Source organism: Seriola dumerili, unplaced genomic scaffold (genome assembly GCF_002260705.1).
Source record: "Seriola dumerili isolate Sdu_G_001 unplaced genomic scaffold, Sdu_1.0 BDQW01000435.1, whole genome shotgun sequence".
In the NCBI taxonomy this organism is placed as follows: Eukaryota; Metazoa; Chordata; class Actinopteri; order Carangiformes; family Carangidae; genus Seriola; species Seriola dumerili.
The window spans coordinates 1,348,964-1,363,253 of NW_019174690.1; the positions used below are offsets into that span (position 1 = coordinate 1,348,964).

The 14,290-nt window shown below is 40.4% G+C and overlaps 3 protein-coding genes across 3 annotated transcripts in view; 2 read left to right on the forward strand and 1 right to left on the reverse strand.

Moving 5' to 3' along the window:
• The window catches only part of LOC111234100 (nestin-like), an 11,875-nt gene extending 4,705 nt beyond the window's left edge, over positions 1–7,170 (reverse strand). Inside the window, exons 1-4 of the mRNA XM_022762019.1 lie at positions 7,149–7,170; positions 6,809–6,819; positions 3,160–4,344; positions 2,023–2,147 (exon numbers count right to left, since the gene is read on the reverse strand). Of these exons, the coding sequence (XP_022617740.1) occupies positions 2,023–2,147; positions 3,160–4,344; positions 6,809–6,819; positions 7,149–7,170 (1,343 nt within the window). The remainder of the gene's footprint in view (positions 1–2,022; positions 2,148–3,159; positions 4,345–6,808; positions 6,820–7,148) is intronic.
• Positions 7,171–7,762: 592 nt separating this feature from the next.
• LOC111234121 (C-type lectin domain family 10 member A-like) lies at positions 7,763–11,132 on the forward strand. Its single transcript, XM_022762052.1, has 7 exons — positions 7,763–7,882; positions 8,571–8,648; positions 9,205–9,321; positions 10,018–10,404; positions 10,497–10,660; positions 10,768–10,880; positions 10,957–11,132. The coding sequence occupies exons 1-7, from the start codon at positions 7,816–7,818 to the stop codon at positions 11,078–11,080; spliced, it is 1,050 nt and encodes a 349-aa protein (XP_022617773.1). The 5' UTR covers positions 7,763–7,815; the 3' UTR covers positions 11,081–11,132.
• A 1,725-nt stretch (positions 11,133–12,857) lies between these two features.
• Positions 12,858–14,173, forward strand: LOC111234101 (early activation antigen CD69-like). The gene is made up of 6 exons (XM_022762020.1): positions 12,858–12,861; positions 13,011–13,100; positions 13,230–13,445; positions 13,538–13,701; positions 13,809–13,921; positions 13,998–14,173. The coding sequence occupies exons 1-6, from the start codon at positions 12,858–12,860 to the stop codon at positions 14,119–14,121; spliced, it is 711 nt and encodes a 236-aa protein (XP_022617741.1). The 3' UTR covers positions 14,122–14,173.
• The last annotated feature ends 117 nt before the right edge of the window (positions 14,174–14,290 follow it).

A 14,290-nucleotide genomic window follows, 5' to 3' on the forward strand; every position in this document is an offset into this window, starting at 1 on the left:
CCATCCCTCCCCTCCTCCCATCCCCCATCCCGTTCCCCTCTGCTGTTATTCTAGACTCCCATAGCTCATAAATCGGTAGCTCTTCACTAAAGGGTGAGGGTCAATATTTTGAGGAGGTGGGGGCCGGAGCGAGGAGACGCCACCATAGAGCTCCATAATGGATAAGTTAGTCTGTCCGAGGACAACAGAAGCTGCTGTCTCAATGAGATGACCTTTAGTCCGGACGGCTCTTTATTTGTCAGCTTCTCTCCCCGATGGATGGAAGGCTGTTCGTCTGCGCTGTTAGTGAGCAGCAGCGTTTGAATAGGTTAAACTAATCCCCTAAATCAGAGCCGACGTGGTGGTGATGATAGCTGAGCCGGACACACCATTTGGATTTGTGGAACCAAATCTGACCCTGAGGCGTCCGAGCTTCACATAACTTGTATTTGATTATTTAATATGTGATACTTATATCATTTCCACTAAAGGAACATACACAGGTATTCATTTCATTTAATGAACCTGAGTTCCTGGAACTGGATTTTTTTTTTACGCCACACCCTACGATGGATGATGGCATAGTTCTTCTTTAAATTATGTAATATTTACATGTTGTAATCGGACACCTTTGAAGCCAGATACAAAGGAGGCTGCGACTAAAAGTTAGCTGAGCATGAAGGATCGCCACGTGATTGTGACTGTGAGTGAATCGTTTTCTTCACAGTGGTTAAAGTAAAAAGATGTTGTTGAAAATCGATTTTAGTCAGCTCCCGTGAAAGCGTGAGTATACAAGCATCTTTGGGCATGTTAAAATCAACATTAACTAGCATTCATCACCCATCTGTCTGACATCGGGTTAGTTCCATAGATCAGCGTCCTCAATGTGAAGTTTTAGTGCATCAGAGCATGGAGCCACAGTTTCCCCTTTTTCACTGAAGCGTGACAGACCACAGTGTCACACACAGGCATCACGAAGGCCGGAACAAAAAACGTATCTCCGTCGATCAATGATCATAGTAGAATGGCCATTTTTCAGCCATTGATCACAATATCTTTGATGGAAATGCTAGAGGAGCAGAATGCAGCTGTCGTGTTAGAAGACAGTCAATAAATGCATTTGGCTGTGACTGGATAGGCTTCATTATTTACAGCCGACTCTGCTCACCCCCCCTGATTTTAGAGGGCAAGAGATACAGTTTATTGCAGTGCAGTGAAGTAACTGAGCAAAAATGCAACGTGAGGTGGACGTGTTGCAAGCATCTACATCTGATACGGTGAAATTAGTTTGCAGAAACAGTGCAATCCGAATTGAAGCAAATCGACATTTTTCGTTGCACAATCGAATAAGACTTCTGCTGAAATACCAGTAATAGCTTGAGTCTTGAGAAAATAAGATCCTGCACACTGATCACCGATCTCACAGTTTATTGATCGTATAGTGACAGTTTGACAGAGGTGTAGAGGGACTGAAACATTGGTATGATCAATATAATTGTGATGCTGAGCAGGATCTTCTTTTCTCAAGACTCAAGTGACACTCAACACACCTTTATCTGAAATAGTTGGATGTGTGAATATTTCCCCAGAGAAAATCAAGAACGGCTCTGACACATAATTCCCTCTGAAACCAATAGATTTGTGTTTGTGTGCAATTTTTTATTTTTTTTTTAACCTTATGCTAAGCTAGGCTAAATATGTCTAATCTGCAGCACCATTACTAATGCACAGGTATGAGATTGATAAAGATTCTCTTTTCTGTTTTCTTCTGGAATATGAACAAATGGGAAAATGACACTCAGTATGGACTTATGTATTTTCTTACTGATCAGGCCTGGATCAATAATTCTGAATCTACAGGGGCAGAGATACTGAAGGCATCTTGGAAAAGCTCATGCAGGGTGTAGGCACCACCAGCCCCTTAAGCCTAAACAGGATCAACAGGTGTAGAAGAGCCGCTGTTGAGACAAACCTCTGAATTGAGGCTGTGTTGGAAATCTAATTTCCTCGCCGTATAAAAAGCAGCTGGCGGGCGCAGCGTACCTGTACGTCGCTACCTCCAGACCCAGAGACATCTTCAGCTGCAGCAGGCCTCGGTTCTCCAGGAGGAGATGGTCGATCTGCTGGCCCACCTCCTCTTTCTCCGCCTCCAGGCCCTCCATGTGTGCCTGCCAAAACAGGAAGCCGAACAGGAAGAGGAAGCAGTTAAAAAAAAAAAAAAAGCATTCTCACATTGTAGTTTATGAAAGAGAATAGATATCCTTTCTTCCACTGTTTGTCATGCTCTGGGGTTTGTTCAAATGATGGTAAGAGGAACATGTCTGAACAGCATTATAACACATTTGCTTAATGTCTGAGACTCTGGTTTGCTGTTTGACAGCCGATGCAAACTTGTTACTAATCCTCCAGGACCACACAGTTGATTTGGGTGCTTCACCTCAGAGCGACCCAGAACTAATCCCAACAGACCCAATATATTATTTATATGTATATGTAGTTCCCTTTTCCCTTTCAGACCCAAATCTTTTCATTGCATCAGAATATGCAATATAATAAATGCTCCTAGAAGTCTTCAGTGCGACATCTGGCATCTTTCTAAAGAGCACGAATATTTGCCAGGAAATGAGAAATCGAAAAAATTGTTCATGTGGACATTGTAGTTAGAAACAAAAAGGATCTTCTGGTGAAGACTTGACCAGTCATATGTGACTGACATGCAACATATGATGTGTCTGAACTCCATTTTGTCTCACTGACCTAAGTGGTGCAGATGCTGATTATCAAGTGTTCACATTCTTCTCTGGTTATTTTAGACTTTTTTAGATTTCTGTTATTTTGTGCCATGTGAAGCCACGAGACAGACAGCAAACAGAGGACCTAGTGGGGGATTGTTTTCTCACAAGACAGAAGTTGCTAAATCATTTTTGACAGCTTCTGCAAGAAAAAAAAAAAAAGCTGACACTAAGAGACGGTGATGCAGAAATATTTATACTAATTTCTATCATAATACAGAAATGATCAATTGACAGTAAATTAATCTGTCGTGGTCATTATTTAATTCATTCGTTACAATAAATTAATTTTTAGAGTGAACATTTAATCAATTAACTGATGAAATGTGATATTTTGATCAATAATGCTTCATAAAAGGATGTTGACAGGTTCGATAATCACACTCACCTGGAGCTGTTGGATCTCCTGACTGTGTTTGTTTCTCTGTTGGGATGCGCTCTTCTCCAGATGCAGCCTGACATCCTGAGCTGAGGCGATCTCCTTCTCCAGGGCTCGGAGCCTCAGCTGGCTTTCACTCTTCTCCTGGCCCACTTGGGTCAAACGGCCTCTGGCCTGGTTGAGCGACTCCTCTAGCTGAGCTAACTGGCCCTGATAGGCCTCTGCTGCCTCCTGCCATGCTCTGTTGGCCCTCTGGGAGTACTCCTGCCCCAGCTCTAGGAGGTTCGGTGCCTGGTTGCCCCTCTGAGCCCGTGTGGGTGGCACTGCGGCTCTGGAATGGGTCAATGTGGCCTCCAAGTGGGCCACGTCCTCCTGATGGGTTTGAATTAGGAGCCTCATCTCATGCTCCAGATGACTGACCTTCTCTCTCAGCCAGATCTGTGCTCTCTGTTCCTCCTCCAGCACCTTCCTGCTTTGCTCCGCCATTGTCTTGGCCTTGACGTGGGCTTGAGCCTCCCTCTGTCTCTGCAGGTCCAGGGCTTGCAACTCCTGGTTCAGCCGGCCGACCTCCAGCTCTGTGTGGACCCTGTCCATCCAGGCTGCATCCAACTCCAGCCTTGTTTGCCGCAGCTCTTCCTCTAAGCCCTTCCTGCGTGTCGAAGCTCCGTGACCGCTGCGTCTCAGAGCTTGGATCTCCTGCCCGAGCAGCAAGTTTTCCTCCTCCAGGAGTTTGACCCGATTCAGATAGGTCTCCAGGCGTCGGTTCAAGTTCAGCATCTGGTGCTTCTCCTCACCCAGGTGGCTGTGGTGGAAGGTTTTATGCACACTGTGGAGCTCCATGTCTGAGAGGTTTGGTAAACCGAGGCCTCGCTCAGAGGTGTGCTGATTATGATTTGGCAGCCAAGTGTATCTCCCAGTCCAGGCCTGAGTCGGGGTGTGTGTGGGTGGGGGAGTTTTTTCGTGAGTGTGAGGCTCCTGTGAGGATCTGGTACTGTGACTGCCAGCAATAGGCTTCCCTTTCATACTGGAGTTAATGAAGGGGCTGGACACATGGACAGCAGGGGAGGAGGGATGCAGAGGGAGGAGACTGAAGCCCGGAGAGGGAGGAGAGAGGGGATGAGAAGGGATGGAGAGGGAGGCAGCCGGATGAGGGAGAGATGAGATGAGACGAGACGGAGGGGTGGAGTAGGAGGGCTGAAAGAGATGGGAAAGGGCAGAGGGAGGGAGTGATGTAATCTCCAAGGTTAACTCTTTCACCACTGGCACTTTTTCCAGTTTAGTCAGAGGGAGAAGGATTTTACATCTCTGACAGGAAGCCCAGGAGGAAAGACACGAGAGTAGCACCCACACAGTTGATGTATTTATATCTATATTTATAGATAACAGTGGGTAAGTTAAAGACAACAGTTATTAGAACTCAGTTGTATGACAAACTGGAAACCAGTGCAAAAATTTGTGAACTGGTGTCTTAGTTTGGCCTCCGGCTACAGCGTTCTGAATGAAAGGAAGGTATTTAGGGGAAGTAAAGTGATATTAATATAAACACAACAATGATAGTGAAAATAAGGACAAGTGATAATAACCCTTCAGATTGATAACTCACCAACTTAACAGTTACTCAACAGTTTACAACATCCTTTTGTTGAAAGTAATGTCAGCTGCAGAAAAACTAAAGCATCAGAATCTTAATTTTATCTAGTGAAAATAATGGAATAAAATCACACTGAAATTCAGCAAAGTGGCCTCCTACTGAAAAGTGACAAAGACAAAGAATTAAAACGCTGAATTCGGGTTAAAACATTACAATCATATGATATGAAATTTCAGCTCGACACGGACGTGCTCTCATAATGTGGCAAAAACCATTTTCCTCTGACTTGTGGTTTTTGGAAAAACAGTAACTTTAGTTGTTACATGTAAGACATGAAGACTGGGACAACTGTATATGACAATCACGAGCTGTGTGTCAAGCTGCACTCAGAATTTCCCTCTAAATGAATCCCTCAGAGTTTCACCTGTGCTCTGCTTCATATTTGGAAACTGCATGTAGGAGAGTTGGTTAATGATTAGACCGAATAATGCAAAGTGTGATTCTATAAACATGTCAACACCGAAAACCTCAAGAAACAGTAACTGCAGAGTGGAGGGAATGAACGACACAAATCTTACTCACAATAATAAAAAAACAAAACAAAACATATATTTTATAAGTTTTGCACTGTAAGTATGGGTACACTGTGATGCCAGGGAGAGCTATACTTTTGACTTCCCCATCTCCACCTAGTGGACATCTCACAACACTGCAGCAGCTTGCCATTACCCAGTATTACCCAGTACCCATCTCTCACTGCATCCTACCCTAAAGACATACATACATGTGACAGAGGAAAGGTGTAATGAACTCTACAAGAGGTATCAAATAACTTAGAAGAAGAAGAAATTTCCTTTATTGTTCGAAATTTGACCTCCACGTTCATATCAGTCTCACGGAAACCTAGGGCTTGTAAAGGATGTCCTACAACCAGACAGATATGAGGCCGCCTAATCTGCCATAATGAGAAATATTTAAGAAGCTCAAGTACTTTTGAGGAAAGCTTTCCCCAGAGGCCTCAATGAAATCGACAAGATTTAAAACTTTCCTCTGCCTCTGATAAAGAGGCACTACATGGAGAAGCAATATAAAAGCTCTTATGAAGATCTGTTTTTATTACTTGTGCATCTATTTATTTATTTATTTATTTTTTTAAGTGTCCCATGTTGCTCTGAAGGTTTCACAGGCCCGTGACACCAAGAATTTATTTGTGGAAAAACAAACTTCTGCTTAGCGTTTAGAAGAACACTGAATAATACTAAATATAAAAAAAATATAATCTTGTAGTATAAAAAATACTGGCTGCAGCTTTACAAAAACATGCACCAGTCCAACCAGAAATATTCATTCGCTGTACATTAACAACCCTATCAGTGTACAGATATCTGCTTCACCAGCTGAATCTGCTCTTGTGTCATTCAAACCAAACTCAAAACAAAATATTCACACTGCCACAGTTTATTATGCAAATTCTTTAACCTAGTGCAGATCTTCAGCAGCTCACAAATAGAGGAAGTTAAAATTAGAGGTATGATATTATGATATTTGCAGTTGATATGATCAAAACATAAGCATTTGATACCTGAGCCACGACTATCACATCTTGAAACTTTCACACTTTTCTATACAGCTTCCATGTCATGATATGGATTCCTCCGTCGGTGGGTTTGAGTCTGGATATACCTTTTGATCCATGTATTGTGAAGGAGATGAAATCTTGTATTTTACCGGAGGGACTGACCAACATAACCAGAGGACAAACAGGAGAATGTGAAAAGGAGTGGAAACCTCTTTTTGGAGCTCTTTGAATATCAAGGTGGACGGCCATTGTGAGGTTGCTGCGTGTTGCTGCGTGTTGCACCATTGTTGTTTCCCGTTTCCTTCTCTTTTTTTTCTCGACTGATGTGTTTCTGCTTCGTCACATGAAGTGAAAATGCGGTGTTGGGTTTCTTGTCCTTTGATCATGAAAATTACATGTTTCATTGTTTAATTTAGACACTGTTCCAAACTCTCAAAATAGGACCAAGGGGGCGCGAGTGAAAAAAAGAAGGGGCCCCAGAATCAAACCCTGCGGGACACTGCAGGGAAGAGGCACGGAAGAGGACACAAAAACTTCTTTCAGCCAGGTAGGTACCTAAACCAATCCAGTGCTACACTATTGCTGCCCACCCAGTGCTCCAGACAAGAGATGAGAACATTGTGGTCCACTGTGTCAAAGGCAGCAGTTAAGTCTAAAAGCACAATGATTACATTTTAGAAAGGAACGGGAGCTTGGAAATAGGCCTGAAATTAGAGAGAGCTGAGGGGTATAGACCAGGTTTTTTAATCAGTGGCTGCACTATAGCATGTTTAAAATTTTCAGGTACCACACTAAAAGGTCAGACTGCTTCATAATAGCAAGGAGTACCTGAGGGTTTCATACGACCCATGATCTCTATCTAAAAAAGAGAGGGACACAGGCTCAAACTGGTTAAAGACAGCAGAGCAGGGGACAGAGATGGACGGGTCACAAGTTGGGGGTGAGATGAGAGCTCTATAGTGGTTGCCATCTTCAGAGGAGGCTTCCACAGATACAGACTGGGGGGCATTAAGAATAGAGTTAATGGTTAGATAAAAATAATATCAGAAAAATGTTTTGTCTTAGCAGCTACTGCAGTTTTCTGGTAACGACGCCAGCTATCTTTCAACATGTTAAAAGCCACCCGCAGCTGGTCCTTTGCTCTTTTTTGTTTGGTTATGGTGCATGAATTGAGATTCCTGATATGGCACAAAGCAGACATCCAAAGTCCTTTTCCTGCATGTGCACTGTTTGCAATATTGTCCTTTAATAGAAAATTATCTTTTCATTATACAAGAAAGCACTGTACACGGTTTGAAGGGCTGCAATCAGTCAGCCGTGGATGCAAATGACTTTCTCAACCAAAAGCAGAAGTTGTTCATTTTAAGGGTGTGAGTAACAGATTCAGCTGAACAGGGGAAGCAAACACTTCTCATATTAGAATGGTCTGTGGTTCAATTACAGTAGCCCTTCTCTGTCTTCAAGTCAGACAGAGCTTACGAGAACAACTGCGGTGATGTCGGAAGAGGAGATTAACTATGCTTCAGTTGTATTCAAACCCAAAAATAAACCCCCACCTGAAGGTAAGTTTAGTTGTTTGTTTTTTTTTACTGATCAGAGAGTTAAATCCAAGCAAGTAAGTAAGTGGACAAAAATAAGCTGAGGTGTCCAGAAAAAATGTTCACTAAAAAATAAAAAAGAAAACTGATACAACTAAAATCTAGACACACAATGTTTAACTGTTAATGACTTTACTTCTACTAATTGTAATCCATTGGAATAGCCCATTCAGATTTAATTTCAGTGATTTCCTGAACACTTCAAAGTGTAATATGATAATGGAATTAGGGTCCTACCTGATGAGTAATATTACATTGTGTAGAGGATTAAAGACGTATATGAAATTGTTGTATTGAAGTGAAAGTGTAAACTCAGCTTTTTGCTTAGTGTTGTCTATTTATGCCACCCACGCTGGAGATTCCAGACTGACCACAGCTGCCTAAAACCACAGGAGAGTATACAAAGAAACTGTAATAGAAGCAGAAGAATTTCATCATCTTAGGTTTTAGCTAATCGTTTTAATGCCCTGCAAGAGTCTAAAGAATACAACTCCGTGGAGAGCTCACACACTGAATGACTTGTCATTCTACAAGATACTGAAATTTGGGACAAACACAATCATCAACCTCAAGGCAAAAAAAGCTCATTTCAAATAATGGAAAATTTTAATTTCAAGACTGCACAGTAATTGACTGTTCCTCAACCTTTCAGCTAAAGATGAGGAGGAAACTGTGTACGATGAAGTGAAGGTGCACAGCCAAACCTCCGAGCAAACTGCAGACACAAATGGTAAGTTGAACAAAAAAAGACTATGTGCTCAACATTCAGGTATTACTGCAACTAGGAATATTTCTTATAATGCCGCTAGTACTAGCACTATTACAACTTTTACCATTTCAAATGACCATTTTTACTACAGATAAGAGAGAACTAGTTTCAGGATGATTACTACTCAGTGTGTAAAAACAGCGCTTTGTCTATAACCCTGATGTTGTCATCTGGGGAATCTCAGTTCGAGTTTGAAGACTGAAAATTTATAACAAAGCCTTAATCTAACTCATGGAGTTTAACCCATATTAGAACTTTTTTTTTGTTTTTAAACAAGTCTTTCCCAAGGCAGAGGCTTGGATTATCTGTAACTAATGGCCTTTATGGATTTTTGGATTGTCCGCCAGTCCGACTAGCTGGCAACGCGGAGTAGCCCGGCTGTTCACGCTAAAAGCGCATTTCTCTGCGTCAGAACCATGATCTATCCAAGCAAAATTATTGCAATCCTTTCCTATAAATGACCTTTACTTTTACCTTCACTACCCCTAAATTTTTTAAATTGTATTTGTCTCCGCAGGACTCATGCCAGACAAGAAAGGAAAAAACAGTCGTAGCCCCTGTCAGCTGGTGGCTTGTTGTTTGAGCATTCTCTGTGTCATTTTGATAATAGGCATCATAGTAGTCTGCATTTACTGTAAGTATACAAAACAGGCCATCCATGTATGAACTTAGACATGAGACAGTCCCTGAAGAAAAATAGTCTGTTTTAGTTTAAGTTTCTGGCTCTAATTGTTTTTATGAATCTCTTAATTAATGTAGAAATATATCCCATGTTAAGACCTATACCAACACTGAATTGATCCGAATAACAAGTATTGTCTGTACTGTGTGTATGCGTGTATATATATATATATATATATATACATACTAAAGAGCTCCAGTGTTATTAAGAACACATCTTTGAGGCACACTGCTACACTGGGCGACATATTCTTTCATAACAATGGCCACCGTAGTTTAAGAATCAATAACAAATACACTGTGCACCTGTTAGCTCGCTAACACAACCATATCTACAGCGGAAAAATTTCACAACAAATTCTATTACCCACTGTTTTCAGTGATGTTTACTTAAAAGCTAAAGTGGGAAAATTCAAAGATTTGCATCTTCAGCGGGAACCAATGGGCTTTGAGAGAAGCAGGGAGTCTAAAGTATAGAGAGAAGGACATACAGATAATTGGTTTTAATCTTTTCATGGGTTTTGTTGATCTTATCAATTTTAGTAAACACAATGAAGAACAGACAGGAACAATCTTCTGAGAGTATCACTGTGATATACCAAAAAAAATGTCAATATTGTGATCACTTGAGCTAATCTTTATTTTACAGTTGTTTCACCCAGTCAGGACAGACAGCTGGACCAGTTAAAACACAACCAAACAACTCTACTAGCTGAAAATGACAACCTGACAAAACGCAATACTGAACTAATTTCCGACAATGAAAACTTGAGGCGAAACAACGACAATCTCACAGTCCAGTTAAGCAACCTAAAAATAATGTATAATGTCTCGGAAAGCAAGCTCAAAAACCTGACTGAAGAAAACCAGAACCTGAAAACACGAAACCAGGAGCTGGAGACACGAAACCAGGAGCTGGAGACACAGAGGAACAACTTAACACAACAAATAGAGAAGAAGGAGACAGAGTGGAATGAGCTCAACGTCACTCGAGCTCAGTGGACCATTGATGCCTACTGCAGCATAGAAGAAAACCGTATGTTCAGATCACTTTAATTAGTGACCAAATATAATATGATCACTATGCAGTAATGTTGCTAATTAGTTTGTCTCTTTCTGTTTTTACAGAAAGACATTGTAACGCTTGTCAGGATGGATGGCTAAACAACACGTCCAGCTGCTATGCCATTAATAACCCTGGTCTTAATGAACAGAAAAACTGGAGAGAAGCTCGAGAAAACTGCAGAGGAAAGGGTTCAGATTTGGTTGTTATAGTTGATGAAAAAGAAAAGGTAAAGAGAAAACTGTGGAAACATTAATGACAGCCTATATGAAGTTCAATCACAGTGTACTTGTAGTATTTAAATATCTCTGATAACTGTCTCTCCATTGTCCTCAGAAATACGTCAGTGATCACAGCTGGGAAAGTTCTGGAACCAGTGGATACTGGATTGGCCTGAGAGTTGAAGATGGGAGATGGAAGTGGGTCGATGGAAGTGATCTAACTGAAGAGTAAGAGACACAATTCTGAACAATTTGAATAATGAAATCTATCAGCCTTGATCTAACCGTCATGCTTTTCCCTCAGATCCTGGAAAAAACCTCCTGAGAAAGATCACTGTGCAATTTCTGTCAAAGACAGAGGATGGAAATCAGTGAACTGTAGTGAGAGAAACCGATGGATCTGTGAAAAGGCAGCTTTATCTGTTTAAACACTGCAGTTAAACTTGAGAAGGTCACTGTCTGTAAAGATTAATCACATGTCAGATAAAATCAACTTGTTTATAAATATCAAATATGAAAACTTCTTCAATTTTTATTTCTAAAATAATATTTTATTTTTCTCAGGAAATTTTTCCAAAGATGTTTGTGTGTGTGTGTGTGTGTGTGTGTGTGTGTGTGTGTGTGTCTGTGTCACAGACACTCACATGATGTAATGTATATGTGCAGTCAGATATTAGATCATATAGGTGCAGTAAAAGAGCAGTAAACTGTTGATCATCAATGACTTTGAATGTGTTTTTCTTCTACGTTGTTAGAGATGCAATGCTTACCATTTGTATATTAGCAGATTGACGAAAGGGACCAACAAGACTGCTTCAGTTTTCAATCTCCTGTATGTAACATTTTGCAGTGTTGCTGCTGATTGGCCACCAGAGGGAGCTGTATTACCTCTCCACTAAATGTTACTGGGCTGTGCTCATGAGTGTTTGTGTTCTGATGCAAAGAATAAGTTTATGTAGACAGATGAGTAGAAGCAAATTAATGTAGTCGATTACAGTGAATAAAAATGCTGCCACACAATGTCGTTACTGACTTTTTCTTGCAAATTGCTCCTTGGAAACGTCAGTCAGCTTTAATCAAGTCAGGAAGAACAAGGTTAATATTATAGGATGTTGTAACATATTTAATCAAGATGAGTTACAGGCAGGTCTGGTCTCAGTCTGTTGCTATGTCCTTTTAGACCTCAGTCTTCATTCACACAGCCAACGTCAGCACCAACAGACCTCCAGAGAGGGACAGGAAATCTCACAAAGGAAGTTTTTTGGTGGTTTGACATAAAGGGCTGATCATGTTGAAATCCGTTGAGGTGTTGTCTCTCAACAATTGATTTCTTCATCATCATTATTGCTTAAGAATACCTGATAACTGCAGCAGCGTGAGAGAATCTGTCAGAGACAGTCTGGACTGAATCAATTAAAGGAGAATACTTCCCATCACAACTTCACATTAGCTGCTAAACAAAGACAAACTCACAAAAAACAGAGCTAACACCCACCTACTTGTCTGAGAGGTTTATAATTGGTAGACTTCACACCTTTTTTACTTGTCTTTCAGTCTTCATAGAGGATTACTGGTGAACTTCGTGCTTTGTGCACGATGAACAGAAACAGCCAGCAGCAGACTGTCGCTTTCAAAAATCCAAATCCTTCTTTGTCTGCAGGTAAGATGTTTTCTAATAGAATAAAACTTCACAAGCTTCTCATCTTTTGTGCTGCAGCATCTTGTCTTATTGTTTCCTAAATATTCATAAGTGTGTCAGCTCTGCCACAGTGATGCTAAACTGTGTAGCTCGCTAATCTCAACAACAAACTATAGTAGGTAGCTACTGATCAGAACTTTATTCATGTGATATGTTGATGTATGTAAATATGTTCTGAGTCTAACTATCTATCTATCTATCTATCTATCTATCTATCTATCTATCTATCTATCTATCTATCTATCTATCTATTATCCATACTGTTTGATTCTTTTGAAGCATGACAACACACTGGCAACAAATGCATTTCAACAGCTGAAAATTCATGTTCACATTCTCATGTATTTTCCAGTCTGCTCAACATATCAGGAGTAACACTGTGAATAAGAGCTAATTTACTGCAGATATTTAAACACTGGTGTTTGATCTGAACAGTTTCAGAGGTACGTGAGGAAGCCGACTATGTTAACGCAGCAGTATACATTGTGGACGAAACACCAGCCGTCATGGGTATGTTACTGTCACAGTTTACTTGCCAATAATTAACTTAAGCATTTTAACAATGATCAAAATGATTGAATATTAAAATTGTGTGACAGAACTTTTGACTATTTTAAAGCACACAACATATTTCATCTGATTTCTTATTGTTTTGTCAGATAAGAAGCCTCACACCTTAACTCAGTCTATTCCAACAATAGCAGTGAGTTGGGTGATACTGTTTGTGATTTTGGCCCTTGATATCTACTGTGAGTATAAACTGAACTGTAAATAAACATGTACATGTCTCTGTTAATGCTCTGCTGGAATGATTCCTCTTTTTGTCTCTGGTGTTACACAATGACAGCTCACCTCTCCTTCTGCATGTTTGACTGTAGTTACATCTGTCATTTCTGAAAACAACACCAAGCTGACTGAAGAAAACCAGAACCTGAAAACACGAAACCAGGAGCTGGAGACACGAAACCAGGAGCTGGAGACACAGAGGAACAACTTAACACAACAAATAGAGAAGAAGGAGACAGAGTGGAATGAGCTCAACGTCACTCGAGCTCAGTGGACCATTGATGCCTACTGCAGCATAGAAGAAAACCGTATGTTCAGATCACTTTAATTAGTGACCAAATATAATACAATCACTATGCAGTAATGTTGCTAATTAGTTTGTCTCTTTCTGTTTTTACAGAAACACATTGTAATGTTTGTCAGGATGGATGGCTAAACAACACGTCCAGCTGCTATGCCATTAATAACCCTGGTCTTAATGAACAGAAAAACTGGAGAGAAGCTCAAGAAAACTGCAGAGGAAAGGGTTCAGATTTGGTTGTTATAGTTGATAAAAAAGAAAAGGTAAAGAGAAAACTGTGGAAACATTAATGACAGCCTATATGAAGTTCAATCACAGTGTACTTGTAGTATTTAAAAATCTCTGATTACTGTTTCTCCATTGTCCTCAGAAATACGTCAGTGATCACAGCTGGGAAAGTTCTGGAACCAGAGGATACTGGATTGGCCTGAGAGTTGAAGATGGGAGATGGAAGTGGGTCGATGGAAGTGATCTGACTGAAGAGTAAGAGACACAATTCTGAACAATTTGAATAATGAAATCTATCAGCCTTGATCTAACCGTCATGCTTTTCCCTCAGATCCTGGATAGAACCTCCTGAGAAAGATCACTGTGCAATTTCTGTCAAACACAGAGGATGGAAATCAGTGAGCTGTAGTGAGAGAAACCGATGGATCTGTGAAAAGGCAGCTTTATCTGTTTAAACACTGCAGTTAAACTTGAGAAGGTCACTGTCTGTAAAGATTAATCACATGTCAGATAAAATCAACTTGTTTATAAATATCAAATATGAAAACTTCTTCAATTTTTATTTCTAAAATAATATTTTATTTTTCTCAGGAAATTTTTTTTTCAAAGATGTTGATGTACATG

Bases quoted from the DNA above. Each gene is read 5' to 3' on its own strand.
- LOC111234121 (XM_022762052.1), top strand. From the start codon at position 7,816: ATGTCGGAAGAGGAGATTAACTATGCTTCAGTTGTATTCAAACCCAAA. The intron at 7,883-8,570 runs GTAAGTTTAGTT...TCAACCTTTCAG, and splicing joins AAATAAACCCCCACCTGAAG to CTAAAGATGAGGAGGAAACT. The intron at 10,405-10,496 runs GTATGTTCAGAT...CTGTTTTTACAG, and splicing joins CTGCAGCATAGAAGAAAACC to AAAGACATTGTAACGCTTGT.
- LOC111234101 (XM_022762020.1), top strand. The intron at 13,702-13,808 runs GTAAAGAGAAAA...CATTGTCCTCAG, and splicing joins TAGTTGATAAAAAAGAAAAG to AAATACGTCAGTGATCACAG. The intron at 13,922-13,997 runs GTAAGAGACACA...CTTTTCCCTCAG, and splicing joins GGAAGTGATCTGACTGAAGA to ATCCTGGATAGAACCTCCTG.